Here is a 27,201-nt window from a genome sequence, read left to right on the forward strand (position 1 = left end):
CTCCACCGCCTTCTGAGGCAGAGAATTCCACAGACTCACAACTCTCTGTGAGAAAAAGTGTTTCCTCGTCTCCGTTCTAAATGGTCTACCCCTTATTCTTAAACTGTGGCCCCCTGTGGTTCTGGTCTCCCCCAACATCGGGAACATGTTTCCTGCCCCTAGCGTGTCCAAACCCTTAACAATCTTATATGTTTCAATAAGATCCCCTCTCATTCTTCTAAATTCCAGAGTGTACAAGCCCAGCCGCTCCATTCTCTCAGCATATGAGGGTCCTGCTATCCCGAGAATTAACCTTGTAAACCTACGCTGCACTCCCTCAATAGCAAGAATGTCCTTCCTCAAATTAAGGGACCAAAAGTGTACACAATACTCCAGGTGTGATATCCCAACTGGCGGTGGCTGCTTGATTTGTTGCCATTACAGCTAATCAAATTAGAGTGACCATGGCAGGTGTGAGGCAGTGGAGAGGTGTGAGACGTGAGATTATGGGATCCTATTCTGCTCCAGAGTTTTCAGCACATATATCTGGGGGCAGACTCGCCTGTGCAGCAGCAGGGTCAAGTTGCCTTTTCTGATATGTCATCCATAAGATCATATGTGATACGAGCAGAATTAGGCCATTCGGCCCATCATGTCTACTCCACCATTCAATCATGGCTGATCTATTTCTCCCCCCTAACCCCAATCTCATGCCTTCTCCCCATAATCTCCAAAACCCGTACTAATCAAGAATCTATCTATCTCTGCCTTAAAAATATCCTTTGACGTCCTCCACAGCCTTCTGTGTCAAAGAATTCAACAGATTTATCACCCTCTGACTAAAGAAATTCTTCCTCATCTCCTTCCTGAAAGAACGTCCTTTGATTCTGAGGCTATGACCTCTGGTCCTAGACTCTCCCACTAGTGGAAACATCCTCTCTACATCCACTCTATCCAAGCCTTTCACTAGTCAGTATTTGAGAGTAGATGTTTAACTGAAGCCTTGCCTGTCCTCTGAGTTGATTGTCCAGGTACCATGACACTGCCATAGAGAAGAACATAAAGTTATCCCTGGAGGCCATTCGGCCCTTCAAGCCAGCACCGCCATTCATTGTGATCATGGCTGATCGTCCCCAATCAATAACCCGTGCCTGCCTTCTCCCCATATCCCTTGACTCCACTAGCCCCTAGAGCTCTATCTAACTCTTAAATCCATCCAGTGATTTGGCCTCCACTGCCCTCTGTGGCAGGGAATTCCACAAATTCACAACTCTCTGGGTGAAAAAGTATTTTCTCACCTCAGTCTTAAATGACCTCCCCTTTATTCTAAGACTGTGGCCCCTGGTTCTGGACTCGCCCACCATTGGGAACATTTTTACCGCATCTAGCTTGTCCAGTCCTTTTATAATTTTATATGTTTCTATGAGATCTCCCCTCATCCTTCTAAACTCCATTGAATACAAGCCTAGTCTTTTCAATCTTTCCTCATATGACAGTCCCGCCATCCCAGGGATCAATCTTGTGAAGCTACACTGCTCTGCCTCAATCACAAGGATGTCCTTCCTCAAATTAGGAGACCAAAACTGTACGCAATACTCCAGATGTGGTCTTACCAGAGCCCTATACAACTGCAGAAGAACCTCTCTACTCCTATACTGAAATCCTCTTGTTATGAAGGCCAACATTCCATTAGATTTCTTCACTGCCTGCTGTACCTGCACGCCAACTTTCAGTGACCGGTGTACAAGGACACCCAGGTCTCGCTGTACCTCCCCCTTACCTAACCTAACCTCATTGAGATAATAATCTGCCCCCTTGTTTTTGCCACCAGTGGATAACCTCCATTTATCTATATTATATTGCATCTGCTATACATCTACCCACTCACTCAACCTGTCCAGGTCACCCTGCAACCTCCTAACATCCAGAGTTGTGCTCAGATCAAAGGGCAAGAAGGGCAAAGTATTCCACTTCAAGGTTTGTTGAATGGATGGTCCTACATCTGTGATGGTCTGCACTTCCTTGTAACACTGTAAAATACCTGCAAGTAATGACTCCGTTTTGCCAAGCCCATACCCTAAAGCAATGTCATCTGGCCAAAGGAAAGGATATAACACAATTTTTATTAGTGTTCATAACAGATATAATGTACTGGTAAATAAAGCAAAACAAAAATATAGAACATGGAATTGTCAAGAGAGTTCAAACTGCTTTCAAATCATGTTGAAAATTTATAGCTTATGGCTCCAAAAATTGGAGAATGTGCAGAACAATAGAATAATTGTTGATTTAAGTTGAATGGGAAATTATCTTCAGCCATCTTTATGTTCTCTAGTTGAATCAGAATGAATCTCCAGCTGGGCATTGCTGTTCCTGAAACTAGTATCAAATGCTTCTTGCCAATTCTAATGCAAAATAATTGTGCACATGTTGCAGGACTTTTACCAGACAACCTGGCTCTAATTTTGGACAGCTACTTGGCAAACCTGTCCATTATTCATAGTAAACTGAATCACACATTAAATGGACCAGGGTGGCAAGACTAAAGCAGAAACCTGCTCCCCTACCTCATTTTAATGTGTGATTTGTTCCAGGGTATACTTTGATCATCGGCTCCACAGTGTACTAGCCAACAGCTAGACCATATCATTAAAACATCTGCAAATTTAGTTATTCTCGTGAAACACATCTGTAATAAAACACATGAGGTACTGCTTGAATGCAGCATCAACTGCACGGACCCAATGTTCAATTACATGTTAAACTTAAGAAAAATAGAAAAGTAATACCCCTTCTGATTTGTCTTAAAGGAATGGAAGATGCCACCTGTGATAAAACTGAATATTTGACCAACTACTTGTCCAACATTGATGACATAATTTTGTTCCCTGGTTCTCTGGGGCGTATTCGATCCAGATATACTAACAATCCCAGATGTAAGTACATTTTAGATGTTAATATTTATTTTTGATTTTCAACCTTGGGTACTGCAATTCTAGATTTCCAGACTGTTTTTTAAAATGACTCACTAATATTCTGATGGATAGCTCATTTGATCAGCTATGCCTACGATTCATCAGCTGCAATTGTTCTCTGCCTCCATTTGTGGACTGAATGCTCTGGTGATGGATGGGATTCAAATTAAATATCTTTCAATGAATCTGAAAAATGACAAGATGCAAAGTTTGTCATTGCAGAGCCTCGCTGTTTATTAAATATACTAAAAGATGCAAGATATAGTTCTGAAACTTTGCACAACAAAAGGGAAGGGGTGATTTGAAAATGTTTAAATATTGTATGCCGTTGTTGGCTGGACTTTGGATATCCTATTTCTGCTAGAGTTATAATATATAATAGCATATTATAATAGCATTGCAAATGCAAGAAATCATGGAGCACTGGAAATACACAGCTTGTCGGGCAGCATCAGTGGGACTGGAGCAGTGTCAACATTTTGAGTTGACGTCCTTACATCAGAAACAAGCGACAAATCCCATCTGGATTAAACTAATTGACAGAGGTTATTTCAACGCAATTTTGGGACTAATTTTGGCTAGTTTAGTTTAGAGATACAGCGCGGATACTGGCCCTTCGGCCCACCGAATCCGCACGGACCAGCGATCCCCGCACACTAACTCTATCCAACACACACTAGGGACAATTTATACGCACGCTGTACACCAAGCCAATTAACCTACAAACCTCTACGTCTTTGGACTGTGGGAGGAAACTGAAGATCTCTGAGAAAACCCACGCGGGCGGTCTGGCACTACAAGTGCTGTACGGGAGCAACTCTACTGCTGCGCCACCGTGGCTGCCTAGTTTGTCTTTTATGATGTATACACGTGAGGTGTAAATTCTGACATACATGATATAGTACCAAATTAAACAGTTTCACCAGCTTCATTTACGGCAATGTGTCAATGAGTAATTTTTAAAGTTATTGTATCTGGAGCAGACCCTGGTTTGTGCTGAGCGCAAGTTATTGTTGCCATTGGAAAAGTTCGATTCTGGAAGTAATGCCTTGCACCTGGAAGGAATTTTTTTGAATATGTACTGAAACACCCCATGGGTGCTTGTGACTGGGAATGTTGTCATTGCCTATCTTGCTTCTTGCTATCAGTGGGGTGCCAGTCTTACACACTGATGCAAAATGCCTGTGGCAGTTAAGGTGGATCTAGATGCCTAGCTATGCAAATGTGCATGAAGTTCTCCTGCACTTTGCCGACTTTCTGTGTATCCCCACAGTGTCATTTCTAAAAGGGCAATTTTTAAATTATAGTTATTTATCAAATGCCTTTCTCTTCAGGATTTGGGGAACCATGCGGGCTCATTTCCACTCTTTGGCAGGTAGTTACACCTGATCTTAATCAGAATCCCTCTGTTGCCTGGTGACGCAATGGTAGCGTTGCTGACTCACAGCGCCAGAGACCAGGGTTCGATCCTGACTAAGGGTGCTTGTCTGTACGGAGTTTGTACGTTCTTCCCGTGACCTGGGTGGGGTTTCTCTGGGATCTGATATTTCCTCTCACACTCCAAAGGCATACAGATTTGTAGGTTAATCAGCTTGCTATAATTGTAAATTGTCCCTAGTGTGTAGGATAGTGTTAATGTGCAGGTCGGTGTAGACTCGGTAGGCTGAAGGGCCTGTTTCCGCACTGTATCTCTAAACTAAACTAAAGCCTGTACCTCTGAAGGCTATCATCGTTGCTTACATACTGCAATAGTTGATGCAATCTGGTTGGAATATGATATTGTTGTTGAAACAACCTCTTGGTTTATCAACTCAGAATGTAACAAAGTTTTAAAAATATTATTTATTACGTAAACCTTTTGCTGCACTTTCATTGTTCTGTCCATTGCTTAAAAATGCAATTGCCTTTCTTCACAGATGATCCCAAGGCATTGGTAGCCAACCTTACTGTGAGTATATAGTAAGAAGATTAATATTTAAATAGAGGGATGGTTAAATGTTATTAAATATTGAAGTTTGTTTCTGTACTCATTCGTGGGATATGGTTGTTGCAGGGACGAGCAACAATTATGATCCATAACGCCATGGCACTGTCTTGGATCACTACCTCTCATCATTTAGAATCTAGCCCCATTCACTGTGAAGAAATGGTGATATATTTTAGGTCAGGATGGTACATGTGTAGAAAGGGAACAGATGTTTGCATCTGCCTGCTACCCATGGCTTTCTTGGTGGTAGAGTGCTCAGTACTTGGGAGTGTTGTAAGAATAGCTGAGGTAATTTACTGTAACGCATTTGGTAGATAATACTCTGTTGTCATACGATATAGGTAGTGCAGGGAATGGACATTTTAGGATGATGGATAAATTATGTGAGCTGTTTTTTTCCTGGAAGACGTTGAGCTTTTTGTGAGTTGTTGAGACAGCCCAGATCTATCCGTCTCTATCTAATTCCTTTTAGTAGAAAGGCCTTGGGATGTGAGAAAGTTCATCCCTCAGGAAAGGAGACCCAGCCTCTTGTATCCACAGGGATGTATATTGGCGTAGTAAGTGGATCTGCTGCCTCTCAGGTCTAGCAACCCAAAATAATCCTGACCTCCATTGTGGGTTTGTGCAGAATCTGCTTATTCTGCTCAACTTTCCTCTTCCTCCTCCATCCCAAAGATATGCACATTGGTGGATTAATTGTCCCCTGCAAATATTCCCAAGAGTAATGTGAGTGATACCATTGAATGGAACGTTGGGAGAATTGGTTATTGGGAAAATAAGTGGCGGAATGGTATTGCTTTGCCAGCTGGCATAGAATTAGTGGGCTGAATGGCCTCATTCTGTATCATGGGGGTAATATGGAAGTTTGGTTGAAGTAATTTATGTCATTGGTCCATTTAAGATTTTGTTCCATCATGTTGATGGTGGGAGATTCGGTAACACCACTGAATGTCAAAGAAAGGTGGTTGGACACTCTCTTATTGGATCCGGTCTTAGTTTGGCACTTTTCTGGCACGGATATTAGTGTCACTGATCAGGCTATGCTTGAATATTGTCAAGGTCTTACTCCATGGAAGTATACAGGGGTGGAAATCGCTATTAAAACATGGGGGACACACGTCTCTCCACCCCCCCACGGGGATTTCCACCCATGTAAGTATATACTGCTCAATTGGTTAAGGAGTCATGGATGAAATTGCACTTTGTGCAATCACCATTCAACTATCCCACTTATTTAATGGAAGGAGGGTCGATGGCCAAGCAGCTGAAAGTAGATGAGTCTAGAGCACTTGCCCTTCAGCCCCCTGAGTCTGCGCCAACCAGCAATCGTGCATGCACAAGTTCTACCCTACACATGAGGACAATTTACAGGAGCCAATTAACCTATAAACCTGCACTTCTTTGTTATGTGGGAGGAAACTGGAGCACCTGGAGGTAACCCACGCTTGCAAGGGGGAGAATGTGTGAACTCCACATGGCACCCGTAGTCAGGATCAAACCCCAGCCTCTGACACTGTGAGGTAGCAACTCTACCACTGTGCTGCCTACTTTCTATCAAGTGTTGATTGTATTATAACATTGGTTCCATTTCCTTTGCAATCAGTGCAGAAGACCTGACCAGCACTTTAAGCCATACTTGAAGATGAACCTACCAAAGCGTTTGCATTATGCTAACAATAGAAGAATTGAAGATATCCATTTAATGGTTGAGAGGAAGTGGCTAGTCGCAAGGTATTTATGCTTAGTTAAATTCAAAGCACAGGTTGCTTGTTCTTATTTTGAGATGGCTTTCAGTGCTGTCGAGTCAAGTCAAGTTGAGTTTATTGTCATATGCACAAGCACATTGAGGTACAGGTACAATGAGAATCTTGCTAACAGCTGCATCACAGGCACATTGACTCAACCTGCACACAAAATAAAATTGTATGTAAATTATACATTGCACAAATTCAGTGAAAGGAAATATCTGCAAAAAAACAAGACATGAGTGCAAACCTATGTAATTAGTACTTTATTTCTGTGTTATGTGCAGCTGCACTATGTGGGTTTTTTGAATTATTAAATATCATAGTTTCTACTTCACACTCTTGTAAATTGTGACAGTGTCTCTCAATTGTACATTAGTGGCATTAGGCCTCTATATAATAACCTTTCTGTAAACTTTGTCATAAAGTCATAGACTGATACAGTGTGGAAACAGGCCCTTTGGCCCAACTCGCCCACACCAGCTAACAATGTCCCAGCTACACTAGTCCCTCCAAACCTGTCCTATCCATGTACCTGTCTAACTGTTTCTTAAACGTTGGGATAGTCCCAGCCTCAGCTACCTCCTCTGGCAGCTTGTTCCATACACCCCTTTATGTGAAAAAGTCACCCCTCAGATTACTATTAAATCTTTTACCCTTCACCTTGAACGTATGTTCTCGGGTCCTCGATTCCCCCAACCCTGGGCAAGAGATTCTGTGCATCAGTAATGTTTTCACTTTGAGACTATAACTCAATTTATAGTCCGTTCATAAAATGTGTGAATAATATGAGGCTGACTCTAATGATTTGTTATTGCCTGAAATTTGTGGATTACATGATGTGAGATCTGAGCAGGGCCAGGGTCATGTTTGGTGTCTCACATTTAGATATGTTTTGTTCAAATGACCGGGCAAACCTATATTCATTTTTAATGCATCCATGTAAATCTTTGGATCAAATGATGAGGTATCATCCAGAACAAGGGGTCACAGTTTAAGGGCAAGGGGGAAATCTTTTAGGACCGAGATGAGGAAAACTTTTTTCACACAGAGTGGTGAATCTCTGGAATTCTCTGCCGCAGAAGGTAGTTGAGGCCAGTTCATTGGCTATATTTAAGAGGGAGTTAGATGTGGCTCTTGTGGCTAAAGGGATCAGGGGGTATGGAGAGAAGGCAGGTACAGGATACTGAGTTGGATGATCAGCCATGATCATATTGAATGGCGGTGCAGTCTCGAAGGGCCGAATAATAATAATAATAATAATAATAAATTTTATTTAATGGGCGCCTTTCAAACATCTCAAGGACACCTTACATAGTATATCGGAATAACATATAATCGGAATAAAACAAGTAATAAAGACATCACAGAGACACAAATTAAAAACAGGATTCAATCCAAAAACAGAAAATCAAAAACACAGTGTGAAGAGGGAGCAGCGGCAGCCAAAGCGCGCCAGCGTTCACTCTCTCTTCACGGCAGCCATCTTGGACACAGACCTACAGGACTACAGTTAGACAAAAAAATCATCCCCCCACAGTGGATACCACTGTGGGGGAAGGCACAATGTCCTACTCCTGGCCTACTCCTGCACCTATTTTCAAAGGTATCAAAGGTATTTTATTAGTCACATTCACATACACCGAGGTGTAGTGAAGTGAAATGCTTTTTGCCATTTTGCAGCACACAAAAAAGAATACAGGCATAACACCAATGAGAGTCTTAAACACAAAGAACATCCCCCCACAATGGCTCCCACCATGAGGGAAGGCACAAAGTCCAGTCCCCAATCCCAGTTCACCCATAGTCGGGCCTATTGAGGCCTCCACAGTTGCCTCTACGGAGGCCCGATGTTCCTGGCCGTTCTCGCCGGGTGATGTTGCTCCGGCGTCGGGAGAGTCCTCACAGCGGCATGGGAACCCTGGAACGGCCGCCTCCGTACTGGAGGCCGCGGCCTCCGAAGCCGACAAGGCCGCGCCGGATGGAGCTCCACAACTGGTGATCTCGTCGCGAGATCCCAGGCTCCCGGTGTAAAGTTCGGCGCCGCCGCCCGCAACTGGCCGCTCCACAGACCCACAGCTCCGCGATGTTGTTCCCGGCGGCCTCAGCTCACCGGAGCTCCAGCACGGCGACCCAGGCAAGGCATCGCCCGCTCCACGATAGCGCTCCAGCGCTGTTCCGCCGCCGAAGCCGAGGTTCTGGGTGGTCCGCGACAGGAAACGCCGCTCCAGGCCCGCTGGTAGGCCGCGAGGACGGGTCGAAGCTGCAGCCCGGAGAAAAGCTGCCTCTCCGACCAGGTAGGGACCCTGAAAGGCAGTTTCCCCCTCCCCCCCCCCACCCCCCACACAAAAAAGTCTAGACCTCCAAACAAAACACTTTAACTAACTAAAAATAAAAATAAAACGGCGAAAAGACAGACAGCTGCTGGCAGGGCAGCCGTGCACAGGACAGCGCCCCCTCTGTTTTCTATGTTTCTATGTTTCTATGTAAACCTATTTCGCTAACATCACACTATTTATTTACTAACAGATATAAATACAGTATATCTTGCTTCACCGACAAGCTAGAACATGCCTATAAGTATCAAGGCTTAACATTCCATCATTGTCTTGAATTTCCAAACCAATATTTCGAATAATATAAAAGATAGACACAAAAAGCTGGAGTAACTAAACGGGTCAGACAGCATCTCTGGAGAAAAGGAATAGGTGATTGGATTGAGACCCTTCTTCAGAAATATATTTTTTAATGGATGGTATTCATTCAAAACACATTAAAGTGTTTTTAAGTTTAAAATGGAATCAATAAGTTTGTATTAGATGTCACCAATACTTCTTTAGATATCAGACGTGTCAGATTTCACGGTTCCTTAGTGAAGGCACCTTAGTTTCTTTGCGGCTTCTTATGCCACCCCTATGGAACTGAGTTCTGTTTCAATCAACAATAATAGGTAATGCATCCTCACTGTGAACCAATTCCTAGCTATTTCTAAAATCAGAATTAGTTTAAATCTGGGCATTAAATAATGTGGCCCCTGGTTCCTGGTATATGTGGAAACATGGAGTTTAGAAGGATGAGAGGATAACTTATTGAAACGTATAACCTTATTAAGGGTTTGGACACGCCAGAGGTAGGAAACATGTTCCCGATGTTGGGGGAGTCCAGAACCAGGGGCCCTAGTGTGACCACAACTGGAGTATTGTGTGCAGTTTTGGTCCCCTAATTTGAGGAAGGACATTCTTGCTATTGAGGGAGTGCAACGTAGGTTTACAAGGTTAATTCCCAGGATTGCGGGACTGTCATATGCTGAGAGAATGGAGCAGCTGGGCTTGTATACTGGAGTTTAGAAGCATGAGAGGAGATCTTATTGAAACATATAAGATTATTAAGGGTTTGGACATGCTAGAGGCAGGAAACATGTTCACGATGTTGGGGGAGTCCAGAAACGGGCTACAGTTTAAGAATAAGGGGTAAGCCATTTAGAACGGAGACGAGGAAACACTTTTTCTCATAGAGAATTGTGAGCCGGTTCTCTGGATACTTTCAAGAGAGAGTTAGATGGGGCTCTTAAAGATAGCGGAGTCAGGGGATATGGGGAGAAGGCAGGAACGGGGTACTGATTGGGGATGATCAGCCATGATCACATTGAATGGCGGCGCTGGCTCGAAGGGCCGAATGGCCTACTCCTGCACCTATTGTCTACTGTCTGTTAATTATTTCCAATATTTCCAATTTACTTCCTTGAACATGTAAACACAACGTGAATGTTTAATTGTTTAGAATAAAATGCTTTCAAATGAATGGAAGGCCCTCAGCATCCATAAGGACTCATCACACCCCTGCCACGGTCTGTTTCAACTACTTCCCTCCGGCAGACGTTACAAGGCCTTCTACGCCCGAACCTCCAGACTCAGGAACAGTTTTATCCCAAGAGCAATTGCGGCTCTGAACCGGCCCTAATGAGTGCCTCCCCACCCACTCCCTTTGGACAGTCTCCCTCAGATGGTCACGTCAATCAATTCAGCTTGCTTATTTATGTATTGTATTTATTTACCTTTCTTGTACATCAGTGGAGCTGCACACTAAATCTCGTTGCACTGACGTGCAATGACAATAAAAGATATATTATTATTATTATTATTATTATTAAAGTACAATAGCGAGTATTAATGAGGAAAAGCAATGCATCTATATGTGCAATACGGCAAATAAACTCGTAGAGTAAGCAATCGTGACTCCGTTAAACAATGACATTGATATAATAGACCTTTTGGAGAAACGTGCCAGGCTAGACGAGGTAATTGCAATTCTTTCCATTCCGATGTGCTCTATATATAAGCAAATGCATACACGCGATGTTTGTACATTATGTTTATATAAAAAAATTGTAAGTACTATTTAAGAAGGTACAAATTAACTTTTCTTTCTACTTTTAGAAAACCAATGGAGGGAACCAGAAAACCATCTGGAAAATGTAACTTTCAAGGTGACCATGGTTATGACAATAAAATCAATAGTATGCAGGTAGGATTATATGGTAATACCTTCAATTGCCTGAACGATAGTTTACTAAATTAATTTTGAGAATCTTTCACATTCGATAAAAATAAAATCCGTAATCAAGTTCACTTTTTGTTTTGTTTGAATAGTGTTCGTGGAATCGTTTGACGAGTTAATGGCTACAAATCTCTTTTGTTTTCATCTCTAGACTGTTTTTATTGGGTACGGTCCAAGTTTCAAGTTCAAGACAAAAGTGCCACCTTTTGAAAATATTGAATTATATAATGTAATGTGCGGTAAGTTTATTTTTGGATTTATATCCAAATGCATGTATTGTTGGAAAATATAGCTTACAACAGGGCATTTCAAATGCATTCTGCCACAAAAACATAAGACCAAATTACTTTAATTATTCAAAGGACATCAAACATTTAGGGACTAAACTTTTCAAAAAGAAATTGGGGAGATTTAAGGTGAAAGACATTTCTAAAGATCTTAAAGTGTTGAACATATGTTCATTAATATACCGTGATTAATATAAATAATTCCGCACTACGAAAAGGCAACTGAATACCACTAGGAAATGCTTTCACTGTTCCCTTGTGTTCTATGGTTTGTGGGAAAGTTGCAGAGCTGTTATTCTGTTAGAAAGTACATTATGTGCTCCTTTATACTGGATTGTTACTTATGACATTTAAAATTTTGTTATAACTTATACTTAGGAACAAATAAATGGTATATTGCTTGTACTTAGGAACAAATAAATTTGTGGTTTGGTAGGAAGAAAGCAGGACTGATAGATTGTAACAACGTGGAGTTCTTCTCAGGAAATAAAAAATGCAGAGGTTATTTTCTTTTGAAGCCAACTTCAGAACTAAAGAAGGTAGACAAAAATGCTGGAGAAACTCAGCGGATGAGGCAGCATCTATGGAGTGAAGGAAATTGGCGCAGTTTCGGTTCGAGACTCTTCTTCAGACTGATATGAAGGTGGGGGGGGGGAAGAAGAAAGGAAGAGGCGGAGACAGTGGGCTGAGGGAGAGCTGAGAAGGGGAGGAGAAAGCAGTGACTACCTGAAATTAGAGAAGTCAATGTTCATACTGCTGGGGTGAAAACTGCCCAAGTGAAATATGAGGTGCTGCTCCTCCAATTTACGGTGGTCCTAAATCTGGCCATGGAGGAGGCCCAGGGCAGAAAGGTCGGATTTGGAATGAGAGGGCGAGTTGAAGTGCTGAGCCACTGGGAGATCAAGTAGGTTAATGCGAACCGAGTGGAGGCGTTGGGCGAAGCGATCGCCAAGCCTACGCTTGGTTTCACCGATGTAGAGCAGCTGACATCTAGAGCAGCGGATGCAATAGATGAGGTTGGAGGAGATGCAGGTGAACCTCTGCCGCACCTGGAAAGACTACTTGGGTCCTTGGATGGAGTCAAGGGGGGAGGTAAAGCGACAAATGTAGCATTTCCTGCGGTTGCAAGGGAAAGTGCCAGGAGAGGGGGTGGTTTGGGTGGGAAGGGACTAAAGAAGTCTTTGATAGTGTAGAAGTCTTGGAAAGCCCAAACGCCAGCCACAAAGTTACTGACAAATCCAATAAGGAATTTGGGGAAAAAGCTCTTTACTGAGAGGATAGTTACGATCTGGAGTTCACTCTCATATAGATTGCAACAAATAACATATGCCAAGGGAAAGATAAGCAATGAGAGCGAAATGAGTAGAAGGTTATGTTAATAGTGTGAATAAAACGTACGATAATAGCAGACTTGTCTAGAGCATAAAGACACGCATTCAGCCAAAGGACCCATTTCTGTGATGTAAACACTTTCTGATAATTTGGTCTCTTTGAGATAAATATTCAGAGAAACTGTTCCTTATGTAAAATCTTCTCTGATCATTAATATTAATGGAAATGGAATCGAGTGCCAAATTCTCTCTTTTTTCTGAGAGTAGATTTTCTTAAAGTTCACAAAATTGATCACTCCAGGAATCGGCTTTAAGCTGCATGAATCAACCACAGTGTGTGTACTATAATACATGAGGGAGTGTAATTAGCAGTGTTAGTCTGGTCAGCTTTTCCCATCAGACAAATTATTTTGCATATAGAAAAACAAACAAGTGTTCTAATAGTATACACCTACGCAAATAACTTCATGGTTTTAACTGTTATCTCCAACGTCTGCACAATGGGATGTGAGTCTGTAGAGTCATATAAATCTAATTCCATGTGTGTATCACTTTACAAAAGGAAATGCTGCTATAGATACTAGGATTGTGAAATATAAACAGAAAATACTGTGCAGGACAGGCAGCATCTATGGAGAAAGCACCACAGTTACCTTCCGACAGACTCATCCAAAATTGCTCCATCCTCAGCCTTGCATTCCTCTCAACATTCTTCTCCACCTGATTCATGCACATCTGGCCCAGAGCTCCGGGTTTGATACAGCTGAACGGCCAGCCCTCTTCATTATTTCTCCACCATGTTCAACTGAATGGGAACACAGTTGCCTGGCTCCCTTCTTATCCATTCTGTTGTCGCCAGAGAATCGGCAGCACTAGATAATCTTCCTACCAGCGCCTGAGTCACCCAAGGATTGATACCTGGTCAACTGATCATTTCTGGAGTTTTTTTATTTTTTGGGTGATGCTACAGTTCTTTGTAATTATATTCACAGAAAATCCAAGGTTACATCAAAAAACAGCGTTCCTTCTTCAAGCAGTCTGAACTTCATGAATAGTTGATGGTGTCAGTTCTCTGCATAGGTTTCAGTTGCAGACATTTGCTTCAACTTAATTATATAGAAAAATGTTTTTTTTTTGTATGAGCAGGTTTCCCAAAAAAAATCACATTGACGCCTTTTGGTTACTAAACAACATTTGGCAGATTGCTTAATCTTAAACTTAAACATAAATTAAATCCAAATTTCAGGCTAAAAGTTGAAGAAAACAGAGTTTGTGATATCAGATGAGTGGTTTTGATCCTTATCATTACTAATTTGCATTAATAAGGCTCAATGTAAACTCATGCCAAGAAAGGTCGAGAACTTGAATCTGATAAGACAGCTTGAACTAAAAATTGATTTGATCATTATGTAATGGATGGAACAAGGGCAAATTGCATTTGATAAGCAAGTATAAGAAATGCTGTGTAGAAAGAAAACAAAAAGATAACCTAATTGTATCAAAGCAGCTAACAGGGAGTTGTGTTCAAACAGAGACAAGGACATTCAAGTTAGTGAGATAACCAGGGTTGAGCCACACTGCTCGATCCTTGATATTGGAGGGTTGATTGAGGATAAAGGACAGAAATATCGACTTTCTTGCTGGCTGCCTTGAAATATATATGTGACATACTGAAACCTGTAGTGAGGGTAGATTAAGAACACGACTGTACACTAAATATTGACCGCAGAACACGTTCAAAGTAATATAGAAAATTTGGAATCAAAATGACCAGCATTTGGAATGGATGTTCACATTAATGAGATTTTCTCTTGGAAATTTAGATATCTAGAATCTTAGACTTTCTTAGATAACAAAGTAAGAGTTTTCAATATTCAGCCTGCCAAATAGGTTCAGTTTTATGTGTGGAATGGAATATTTACTGATATATAAACACAATGCCATGAAAAGCAGGGAAGGGTCAATCTACTTCCTTCTCTATGATGGTTATTCATCTGTTTTAGATTATTGGTTCCAAATGAACCAGCCTCATGAACATCTTTAAAACACAAAGTACTTCAGTCACTCTGCTGTTCAGGCAGCATCTGTGGATTGAATCGATAGACAGTGTTTTGGGTCTGCAGAAGGATCCCGACCCAAAACGTCACCTCCCTACTCCCTTTAGAGATGCTGCCCGACTGCTGAGTTACTCCAGAACTTTGTGTTTTAATCAAGATTCCAGCATCTGCCGATCCTGTGTCACGTTCTGTAAACTGGCTTTCTTCTCATCTTTCTCATAGACAATTTAAAATCCTTGCTCTGCCTGGCATGAAGACTGCTACTTCTATCAATGGCAAAAATATATATGGCGCTGAATGTAAAAACAAAAAATGCTGGTAACACTCAACAAATCAGACTGCATCTGTGGGAGCAGAAACAGAGCTGATGTTTCAGATCGTAGACCCTTCATCAGAACTTGGAATGAAACAAGATACATTTCATCAGAATGACTTCTTTGTCAATCAACAAGTCAACACAAGTCATAGAGTCATAGAGTGCTACAGTGTGGAAACAGGCCCTTCAACCCAACTCGGCCAACATGTCCCAGCTCACCTAGTCCCACTTGCCTGTGCTTGGTCCATATCCTTCCAAACCTGTCCTATCCATGTACCTGTCTAATTGATTCTTAAACGATGCGATAGTCCCAGCCTCAACTACCTCCTCTGACAGCTTGTTCCAGATACCCATCACCCTTTGTGTGAAAAAGTTACCCCTCGGATTCCTATTAAATCTTTTCCCCTTCGCCTTAAACCTATGTCCTCTGGTCCTCAATTCCCCTACTCTGGGAAAAAGACTCTGTGCGTCTACCCGATCTATTCCTCTCATGATTTTGTATACCTCTATAAGATCTCCCCTCATCCTCCTGCGCTCAACCTCTCCCTGTAGCTCACACCCTCTAGTCCTGACAACATCCTCGTAATTTTTTTCTGAATCCTTTCAAGCTGGACAGTATCTTTCCTATATCATGGTGCCCAGAACTGAACACAGTATTGTAAATGTGGTCTCACCAAAGTCTTATACAACTGCAACATTAGCTCCCAACTTCTATACTCAATACTCTGACTGATGAAGGCCTAAGTGCCAAAAACCTTATCTACCTGCAACTCGACCTTCAAGGAACCATGCACCTGTACGCCTAGATCCCTCTGCTCTACAAAACCACGCAGAGGCTGACCATTCACTGTGTAGGTCCTGCCCTTGTTCAACGTCCCAAAATGCAACACCTCACACTTCTCTGTATTAAATTCCATCAACCATTCCTCTGCCCACCTGGCCAATCGATCCAGATCCTGCTGCAATCTTTCATAACCATCTTCACTGAAGCATTGATTGTTTTTTTTCCTCTATGTAGTCTTTACAAAAGAAATGCATACAAAGATGAGAAAATATGACTTGTTTAAGTGCTTCTTCACTAAACCCGAGATGGAGGTTAATGATTTTAATATTTGGCCTAAATGTCTATGCCATTTCCTGCTCTGGGGTTCAGTTGTTGAAAGTCATGTAATGTGACATTTGAATTTTTTATCCTTTCTGTAAGGGGACAGCCAGAACTCCACACACAACTCAAAATGTGGCTTAAGCAAAGTCCCGCAAAGCTGCAAAGTGACATCCCGATTCTTACACCTAAAACTTCTCTTAGTTACAGAAAAGCATTTTCTCACGTCTCTCTTGAATCTTTTGACCAGTGTAAAGCCGTGTCCACCAGTCCATGAACTATTAGCTCATGAGAACAATTCCTTTCAATATGTCTTATTTACTTTAGTCGTGATCTTCTATACCTCTATTAAATCTCCTGTCAACTTCTCAGGAGTAGTTCACTTTCATCATTTTAACCTTAGAGCTGTGATCCCACATCCCTCAATCCATTCTAGAAAATGTTTTTACACCCTTACCATGCCCTTCATATTTTCCTAAAATGCAGTGACTAGAATCGAATGTGCTTCTGTTTATGCATTCCAAGATCCCCAATAGTTTACGAACAACCATTTTTAATATTACTTCTGCTTTCAAAGATCAAGTCAAATCAAGAGAGTTTATTGTCATGTGTCCCAGATAGGACAATGAAATTCTTGCTTGCTGCAGCACAACAGAGTATTGTAAGCAAAAATACAGAACAGTTCAGTTCAATATGCACGTAAATAAGCAGATAAAGTGCAATAGGCTGTTACAGGTCTGCGTCTGTTTGTTGGCGAGTTTAATAGCCTGATGGCTGTGGGGAAGAAGCTGTTCCTGAATCTGGATGTACCAGATTTCAGGCTCCTGTACCTTCTACCGGATATTCATTCTTCCACATTGCTTTCACTCTTCATAATTTAAATTGAATCTATCTCTCATCTTCCCATCCTATCAGCCAGTTTCCTGTCTTGCGATCTGTTACTATCCTTCTCACTGTTTGCCACACCTCCAAGCATTGTATCATCTATATATTTGGCTGTTTTACTCCCAGGTCTTAGTCATCGATGTAAATCAAAAGCAACGGAGGTCCCAGCACTTTCCTCTTGGGAACACCATTGTCTAACATCCACCAATCTCTGGCACTACCATTTACTACCCGGTTGCCAAACACTTTTAATTCCCCTCCCATTCCCACACTGATCTTTCTGTCCTGGGCCTCCTTCATTGTCAGAGTGAGGCCAAATGCAATGAAGGAGGAACAGCATTGGAGGAACAGCACCTCATATATCGCTTGGGCAGCTTAACTATTGATTTCTCTAACTTCAAGTAACCTTTACATCCCCTCTCTCTTCGCCCCTCCCCCACCCAAGTCGTTGGACTAGCTTCAAAGTCGGCTTGTTGATTCACATTGTAACTCGTTTTCACCAAGCCCACAGCTAACAATGGCCTGTTTCCTTTATCATGGTTACTTTTTTGCATATCTTTCAATCATTTGTTCTATATCTCTCTGCATCACTGTCTACATCTCTTGTTTCCCTTTCCCCTGACTCTCACTCTGAAGAAGGTCTTGACCCAAAAGGTCACCTATTCCTTTTATCCAGAGATGCTGTCTGACCCGCTGAGTTACTCCAGATTGTTGCGTCTATCTTCCATTTACTATCACAATCAGCCTTCCCCTGTAAGTTAATTTCCCAGCCCTGTTGCTCATCACAGTGTAATTCCATCTGCCTCAACTTTTGCTAACAAGCCTACTATTATCTTATCAAAAGCATTCATAAAATCCCCATCATCAATGCTTTCCGTTTCCTCATCAAATAAGTTCAGTCTGTTTTCTCAAGTAAAAACTTTGGCTTGGCCTTTAACAAATCATACAAGTACCTATCAATACTTTCCTTGAAAAAACCTCTAGAGTTGAGATTGAACAGATTGGGTTTGAAATATTAAGGAATGCAGATGCTGGAATCTGTTGCAAAATATATCTGTTTCCCATGGGGAAAAGAACCTAGCCTGTACATCATACATCATTCCATGATCATTTTACTAACTAATATTGGGTTCCAATTTATTTTAGCCAGATCCCTTCTAATTCCACTAAGGTTAGTTGTAATTTGGAAGTTCTGCTTTTGCATTTCTCTTTGCCTCTCATCATTAATCTAAACCTTATGATCCAATAATACTGCTCACCGATGTTCTCCAATGGCATGTTCCTACTTTCTCCACCTAATTCCCCAGAACCAGATCCAGCAATGCTCATTTGGTTTGGAACACAATGATCAACTAAGTCATAAGGTCGTAAGTGATAGGAGCAGAATTAGGCCATTCGGCCCATCAATGCCATTCAATCATGGCGGCTCCTTATAATCAGCTAAGGCTAAAATGAGGCTAAGTCCTCATGATCATATTTAAGAAATTCTCCCCCCTTGTTTGCCCTTTAACTAAAAAATTTTCCAACCAATATTGGGGTAATCAATATTGCCAATCCGCACCTCTTGCACATTTCACTCATTCCCTTGCAGATTTGCTCTTCTATCTCCCTCTTTTGTAGCCAGCAGACTACCTCACTGATTTACATCGGGGAGACCAAGCGTAGGTTGGGCGATCGTTTCGCCGAACACCTCCGCTCAGTCCGCAATAACCTACCTGAACTCCCGGTGGCTCAGCACTTCAACTCCCCCTCCCATTCCCAATCCGACCTCTCTGTCCTGGGTCTCCTCCATTGCCAGAGTGAGCAACAGCGGAAATTGGAGGAACAGCACCTCATATTCCGTCTGGGGACCTTGCGTCCGTATGGCATTAACATTGAATTCTCCCAATTTTGCTAGCCCTTGCTGTCTCCTCCCCTTCCTTAACCCTCTAGCTGTCTCCTCCCACCCTCCCATCCGCCCGCCCTCGGGCTCCTCCTCCTCCTCCCCTTTTCCTTCTTTCTTCCCCCCCCCACCCCCCATCAGTCTGAAGAAGGGTTTCGGCCCGAAACGTCGCCTATTTCCTTCGCTCCATAGATGCTGCTGCACCCGCTGAGTTTCCCCAGCAATTTTGTGTACCTCAAGTAAGCCGATGGCTCCCTTCTTGCTTTTCAGTTGAAACTTAATTTTTCAAGCAAATCTCCTGTCTTCAGCTCTACAGTGCGTTCCTTCATTGGCACTGCTACCCAGCCTCTGATATTTTTTACCCTTGCCTTTTCTGAATATCTTGAATATCTTGCATCTCAGAATATTTACTGCTCCATTATGGCCCCTTTTGGTTGAGTTTAGTTTAGAGATGCAGCGCGGAAACAGGCCTTTTGGCCCACCGAGTCCGCGCCGACCAGAGATCCCCGCACATTAACACTGTCCTACACGCGCTTGGGAAAATTTACACTTATACCAAGCCAATTAACCTACAAACCCGTACGTCTTTGGATTGTGGGAGGAAACCGAAGATTTTGGAGAAAACCCATGTGATCACAGGGAGCGCATATAAACTCCGTACAGACAGCACCTGTAGCCGGGATTGAACCCGGGTCCCCGGCGCTGCAAGTGCTGTAAGGCAGCGACTCTACTGCTGCACCACTATGGCACCATGTTCATAAGTTCTAGGAGCAGAATCAGACCATTCGGCATATCAAGTCTACACTGCCATTCAATCATGGTTGGTCTATCTTTCCCTCTCAATCCCTTTCTCCTGCCTTATATATTTTAGTAATATATAACCCCATATTCACCCTATTTTCTACCATAAAACCCAACTTAATTATTTTAATAACAATTGTATTTAGTTTTGAGGTCACTCTACCTAACTTCATTTTTTCTCTGTCTTGTCATTATTTACTGACGACATTATTGTTTGCATTGATTGAATTTAAGCTGAGTTTTAATTTGATGTACTTTGGAAGTAGAATGTGATCCCAGAGCAGAGGTTTAATATCTTGCTGTAATATATTATGCATAAGTATGAAGACTTGATTTTGGGATCAGAAGGATGCTTTCAACTTGGCAGGAGAGTTCATTGGCTATATTTAAGAGGGAGTTAGATGTGGCCCTTGTGGCTAAATGGATCAGGGGGTATGGAGAGAAGGCAGGTACAGGATACTGAGTTGGATGATCAGCCATGATCATATTGAATGGCGGTGCAGGATCGAAGGGCCGAATGGCCTACTCCTGCATCTATTTTCTATGTTTCTATGTTTCTATGAGAGCTTGCCTCTCTCAGGATGTCTGGGTGAATTGTGTGCAATGGTGAGCAACCTTATTACTGATGTTGTGCGGTCCCTTTGTTAAAACATTACAGCAGTCAATGTTTTTCACCCATAGATCTTCTTGGACTGAAACCAGCTCCGAACAATGGCACACATGGCAGTATGAACCATCTTTTGCGGAATCCCCCATTCAGGCCGTCCATACCAGATGAAGTGGCTAAACCGGCTCCTGTGTTAGCTGCTTCAGCAGTTCTAGATGACTTGGGTTGCACGTGTGATGAGAGGGTCAGAGAATAATTACATTTTCCTATCAGTTGCTGAAATAATATGTTGTTTGGTCAGCTATCTGGATGTAAAAATGTCTTTACGAAGCTTTGCCTTTGACCGGACTAACAGGCAAAATCTCCATTTGTTTATTTATTCTTAACTTTATTTATTCATAACTTACTTTATTTTACATTATGCAGAAAGGAAACCTTCTCTTTAGTTTATTAGTTTAGAGATACGGCGCGGAAACAGGCCTTTCGGCCCACTGAGTCTGCGCCAACCAGCGATCCCCTCACACTAACACTATCCCACACACACTAGGGACAATTTACAATTTTACCAAGCCAATTAACCTCTAAACCTGCATGTCTTTGGAATGTATGAAGAAACCAGAGCTCCTTGGAGAAAATCAACGGAGAGAACGTGCAAACTCAGTACAGACAGCACCTCGTGGTCAGGATTGAACCCAGGCCTCTGGCGCTGTAAGTCAGCAACTCTAACTCTGCGCCACTGTGCCACCCCCCTGTGCTTGGCAGAATGTTGACTGTATGGGCAAAGTAGAGGAATGGGCTATTCACTGCATTGTTGGTGCTGTGCAGCTGCTCCAGTCATTATAATTGGTACTGAGTAGGCATCAACCTTGTAAAGACTGAAAAGCTATGTCCCTTAGCCTTATTACTGATGTTGTGCGGTCCCTATAACAAAAGTTATAGCCTGAATCTGGCATGTTTTTAGTTTTGAATTGGAGCTGTGACAATCAATAAAGGAACTATGACCAGACTAAATTCAGGAAGGTTGGCCAAAAAATGTGGTTTTAATATTTTCCTTGTGGCACACAAGGTGATGGAGTGCTTGCCTCCGAAACCAGAGTTCCAAGTTGCTTCAGCTCCCTGATGGTTATAATTATATCAGAAGCCCTGTCCTCAGCTATCTTCAGACCCACCCACCAAACATTGACCGTGTGCTTGGGAAATGCAGCCTTTGATCGCCATTGCAGTCTTGTTCCATCCACACCTCCACCCCATTTCACCAGACTCCTATCCACCCACCAGATATGTTGTCGTCTTCATTCTCATGTTTCTGGAGTTTATGCTGGTATCATCATGGCTACTCCCCTGGACTTGCACACCACAAGTCAATGTATCAAGGCTGCATCAATGTGTTGGAAAGAACTGCAGATGCTGGTTTAAATCGAAGATAGACACAAGATGCTGGAGTAACTCAGCGGGACAGGCAGCATCTCTGGAGAGACGGAATGGGTGACGTTTCGGCTCGAGACTCTTCTTCAGACTGGGGAGTGGGAGGTTCAGAGTGAAAGTGTAGTCGGAGACAGTAAGACTGGTGGGCGAACCGGGAGAGGATTGGGCGAGAGGGAGAAAGCCCTTGAGGAGTGTCTCTCCCTTTCCCTCTCCCCTGACTCAGTCTGAAGAAGGGTCTTGACCCGAAACTTCACCCATTCCTTCTCTCCAGAGATGCTGCCCGTCCCACTGAGTTGCTCCAGCATTTTGTGTCTATCTAAGGCTGCATCAATGTAGATTTAGTGTTTTAGTTTGAGAGATACAGCGCGGAAACAGGCCCTTCGGCCCACCGAGTCCACATGGACCAGCGATCCCCACACACCAACACTATCCTATATACTCTGGGGACAATTTACAATTATACCAAAACAATTATCCTACAAACCTGTACATTTTTGACGTGTGGCAGGAAACCAGGGATCCCAGAGAAAACCCACTGAGGTCACGGAGAGAAGGTACAAACTCCGTAAAGACAGCATCCGTAGTCAGGCTAGAGCCCGAGGCTCCTGCGCTGTTAAGGCAGCAACTCCACCGTGCCGCCTTAAACTTTGATTCCTGATGCAAATTAACTAATTACAGCTTTATGTTCTTCTTCTTCTTCTACTTCTTCTTCTTCTTCTTCTTACGCATGGCGTGCACAGCCTAGGACAATGTTCTATTTGATGTATTTGATTGAGCATGCCGGGTTGATTGCATTCGTCGAAACAGCATGGACCACGTGAAGGTTGCAATCTTCCACCCCAGCTTTATGTTCATCTTAACTCTCTGAATTGAAAGTCTATCTTATAAGCAGATTTGCTGATCACTGATTTAATTGACTTTTTACACTTTTGTTAATTATTTTAGAACAGAGGAGAAGAACTGAATAAACGCTTGCAGCATAGGGGAACGGAAGGTAAGTCCTTTCGGGCTGCAGGCACATGCTATTTCAATTCTATTTTAAAATGATACTGATAATAAGAGCGTGTTTATGAGTCTAGCTCATCATTATTCGTGCAAGTGATTACACGTTTCTGCTTTAATATTTTAATTTTTGTTTTGAGATCTTGGTTTTTATTGCATGTGGTTGCAAAAACCGTGATGGCAAATTCTTCCTTCACTGGAAGTGTCATTGTCTTTATTCCTCAGCACAGAACTGGATCAGTTGTCTTCATCTCTCCGATGTGTATAATTTCATCGCATTTGCTTATCGTTCCCTTTTTCTTTGAATAAGAAAAGAAGTTTAATGCTATTTAGCTGTCACAATGAAGATTTAAGGCTATAGAAATGATTACAGATGTCCTTAAGATCTATGTAGGAAGGAACTGCAGATGCACTTACACTGAAGATAGACACAAAGTGCTGGAGTAACTCAGAGGGACAGGCAGCATCTCTAGATAGAAGGAATGGGTGACATTTCAGGTCGAGACCCTTCTTCTCGACCCAAACCGTCACCCATTCCTTCTATCCAGAGATGCTGCTGTCCCGCTGAGTTACTCCAGCATTTTGTGTGTATATAAGATCTATTGAGCACTTAGAAGTAAACTTTTGTTTTCTTTTCTAGTGGCAGTGCAGTTTGCCCAACCAACGCAAAGCCTGCCTGATATCCCATTCACCAGGATCAGAAACATATGGACAAAACTTGGCCTTCAACATCCCAGTGAGAATTCAGCCCATGGCCCAACTGTTTCTGGATTATTTTACTTTCTTTGACATTCCCAATGTTGTTATAGACATTTTAGCCATTTTGGTTATCTAGCCTGCTGAAAATGTCATGAAGGTGTAACTTGATTAAATCTGCTCATCTGCAAATATTACAAATCTTTAATATATTCTTCGAGAGAGCTCCATTGTTAGCTTTCTCTAGCATTGTTGATTGGCATCCAAAAATAACCAAAAAAGTCCTGAGACTGCTTCACTTAAGGGCCTGTCCCACTGTACGAGGTAATTCAAGAGTTCTCCCGAGTTTCCCCTGATTAGAACTCGGAGAATTATGGTAATAGCCGTTCGTAGGTACTCGGGGCTCTCGTGGACATTTTTAGCAGTGCTGAAAAAACTTAATGAGTTATCGCGTTTCCCGAGTACCTGCCGTTAGCATTACGAGCCGCTACGAGACATCCACGAGCTCCGACGTAGCCGCTACGTACATTCTACGTACTTACCACGAGTTTGATTTTTTTTTTAATCGGGAGAGCTCTTGAATTACCTCGTACAGTGGGACAGGCCCTTTAGATTGTGTGCAAAAGGGAAAAAGAACAAAGTATATACTTAAAATCTCTTTGGATTCTCCTTAATCTCACCTGCCCGCCCCTTCTTTACGTATGCTCCTCAATCCCCTATATTGCTCCAGGGATACACTTGATCTCAGCTGCGCATATCTGACGTACCTGACCAGAGCCTCAATTTATCTTGTCATCCAGAGTCCCTTCCTCCCACCTGCCTTGCCCTTTATTCTGAAAGAAACATGCATACCATGCACTTTCACAATCACACTTCAAATGCCCCTACTTTACGGACGTCCCTTCACCTCCAAACAACCTACTCCGAATAACTCTTCCAAGCACCTGTCTAATACCATCAAAGTTGGCCTTGCCCCAATATAGAAGAATTTTAAAGCTGATAGACCCATGGTGGCTGGTCATATCAGGCTCACCCACTGCCACATTGACCTGCCCACTTTCCTAAGAGTAGCTGAAGCTTTGCCATCTCCCTTGTGGGGCCATCTACATATTGCCTGAGCAAACGTTCCTGAACACGTTTGAGAAATTGCACCCCATCTAAGCCCTTGACACAATGGCAGTTCCAGTCTGTATTGGGAAAGTTAAAATCCCCTCGTGTGACAACCCTATAAGACTTGCAAATGCCTGCAATCTCCTGGCATATTTGTTCCAATAGTTCCAGTTGGCTACACGATGGCCTATTGTACAATAAGATGATCATCCCCATTGTATTTCTCAGCTCAACACCTACAGGCCCTCTGGGTGATTCTGCAGGTATGTCATCTCAAAACATAGCCTTGCTACATGAGGTCATCTAGGGTGTGCAACGCAAATGACAATTTCATGCCACCAATTTTATCTCCAAGAATCTCCCCTCAATCTCAGCCCAGCTGAAACTGAAGAATGCTGTATTCTGTATAAACCTTCTGTTTATTCAATCTTGAATGAAGAATGTTTAATTGATTACTTCTGAATTGATGTCATCTAACAAAAAAACACTTGGTTTCCCCCCTTCAGATAACAAGCATCTACTTTATGGTCGACCAGGCGTCCTTTATCGTACCAAGTACCATATTTTGCATCACCAAGGTTATATAAGTGGTTACAGTGAAACCTTTTCAATGCCACTGTGGACGTCATACACCGTGCCCAAACAGGTTTGTGCTCAACGGTTTAGAAAGTGCTTGGTAAATTCAACAAATTGTAGGTAGTTTGGCTGCTCTTGGTGTTGAAACTGCAGGTCTAAGGTAGAAAAGCGCTTTGTTTGCCTTCATAGATACAAATGTTAGGGGTTGGAAAATCGAAGTGCTGCATATTATTGGTAGAAACATATTCTGAGCAGATTTTGCTTCCAGAGGTTGAAATGTGTGAGTATTGCAATGTTTTTGCAAGACAACCAGTATTGCAATTATATAATAAAAAGCTTTAAATAGTTTAGCTCAGGAGGCTATAAATCTATTGCCTGAATATCTTTGGTTGTGCCCTTGCTTATTTATAGTGTAGATGATCAGAGATTTCTAGTTTAAATGTGGTTCTGGGAAGATGGGTGGACAGGTCACCTCCCCTCCAGGGACTTGCATTAGATATCGGCCTGATTGAGAAGGCTCGGTTTTGGTGTGTGAAGTGCCTGATCTGTGATGAGTGTGGTTACGTGAAGACAATGGACAATAGGTGCAGGAGTAGGCCATTCGGCCCTTCCAGTCAGCACCGCCATTCAATGTGATCAAGAGAGTCACCTTACAGAATCTACTGCACAGAACAGGAAAGCATTTATTCCACAAACTGAAGGCTGGTTTTACTCTGTACATCTACCAAGCCAGCTGTGGGTAGCACCACGATCGGGACCCTCTTCCTCTGATCACCCTGTGCAGGCAGTGTTCAAGTCAGACTGATTCATTGCTAAACAGAATTGTGAGGAAATTTAACATCCAGCGTGTGCCTAATTTCGGCAGTCAAGAGTGTCTAATTGTCATATGTCCCAGATAGACCAATAAAACTCTTCCTTGCAGCTACACAACAGAATATGTAAACATAGTACACTGTAAACAATATAATAAACCATTAAAAAAGTACAGTTGTGTATATAGTCTTGATATCGTATAATCCCAATGATCTGTTACTCATGCCAGATAATCATATTATCATATTAACATGCGATAAGTTTTTTATTCTTAAATGCTTATTTTTACCAGGTTAATAATGCTTGAGATTACTTTGCATCTTTGAAGGTTCATTGACCTATTATAACAGAGTCTTTTACATCACATGTAGGTGGAGCTTTTTAATCTTCCGGACTTTCTGAATAATTGTGTGAGACCTGACATTCGCATCTCTGCAAGCCACACCCAAAGTTGTTCGGCTTATAGAGCAGACCGACAAATTTCATATGGATTTCTTTATCCTCCCAGTAAGTTAATTTACTTTGAATAATCTTTGTAAAACTGAATTGATAGATTTGAACAATATTATCAAAAACAATTTACTTCATTTAAGTTGAGAGGTTGAATATTTTCATTCACAGTTCAGATCCGTTTCCAACTGAAGGGAACCATATTCATTTTGACAGAAATAAAGTTTTATCTAATGATTAAAATATTAACAGTTTTTAATTACATTGGGGATAGCAATGGTTCTTCAGAGAAGAAGGCTGCAGGTCTGTTTATCAAACCAGTGTTAGTGTTTCAAATTCACTTTCCATTCTGTAAAACACTTTGGACTACCTATTTGGTGAAACCACATCTGGAGTATTGCGTACAGTTTTGGTCTCCTAATTTGAGGAAGGACATCTTGTGATTGAGGCAGTGCAGTGTAGGTTCACAAGATTGATCCCTGGGATGGCGGGACTGTCATATGAGGAAAGATTGAAAAGACTAGGCTTGTATTCACTGGAGTTTAGAAGGATGAGGGGGATCTTATAGAAACATATAAAATTATAAAAGGACTGGACAAGCTAGATGCAGGAAAAATG

General features: G+C 42.2%; 1 protein-coding gene across 3 annotated transcripts in view; it reads left to right on the top strand.

The window, feature by feature from the left end:
* enpp2 (ectonucleotide pyrophosphatase/phosphodiesterase 2) overlaps positions 1-27,201 on the top strand; it is a 90,000-nt gene that overhangs the window by 45,917 nt on the left and 16,882 nt on the right. For 2 of the 3 annotated variants that reach the window (XM_033019195.1, XM_033019197.1), the window contains 10 exons: positions 2,790-2,915; positions 4,871-4,902; positions 6,545-6,672; positions 11,123-11,210; positions 11,395-11,482; positions 20,586-20,755; positions 22,882-22,930; positions 23,579-23,674; positions 25,251-25,390; positions 26,505-26,640. In XM_033019195.1, coding sequence (XP_032875086.1) covers positions 2,790-2,915; positions 4,871-4,902; positions 6,545-6,672; positions 11,123-11,210; positions 11,395-11,482; positions 20,586-20,755; positions 22,882-22,930; positions 23,579-23,674; positions 25,251-25,390; positions 26,505-26,640 — 1,053 coding nt within the window. The remainder of the gene's footprint in view (positions 1-2,789; positions 2,916-4,870; positions 4,903-6,544; positions 6,673-11,122; positions 11,211-11,394; positions 11,483-20,585; positions 20,756-22,881; positions 22,931-23,578; positions 23,675-25,250; positions 25,391-26,504; positions 26,641-27,201) is intronic. The other variant, XM_033019196.1, reaches the window with a different exon arrangement.

The sequence above is a fragment of the Amblyraja radiata genome, chromosome 4 (assembly GCF_010909765.2).
Source record: "Amblyraja radiata isolate CabotCenter1 chromosome 4, sAmbRad1.1.pri, whole genome shotgun sequence".
Taxonomy (NCBI): Eukaryota; Metazoa; Chordata; class Chondrichthyes; order Rajiformes; family Rajidae; genus Amblyraja; species Amblyraja radiata.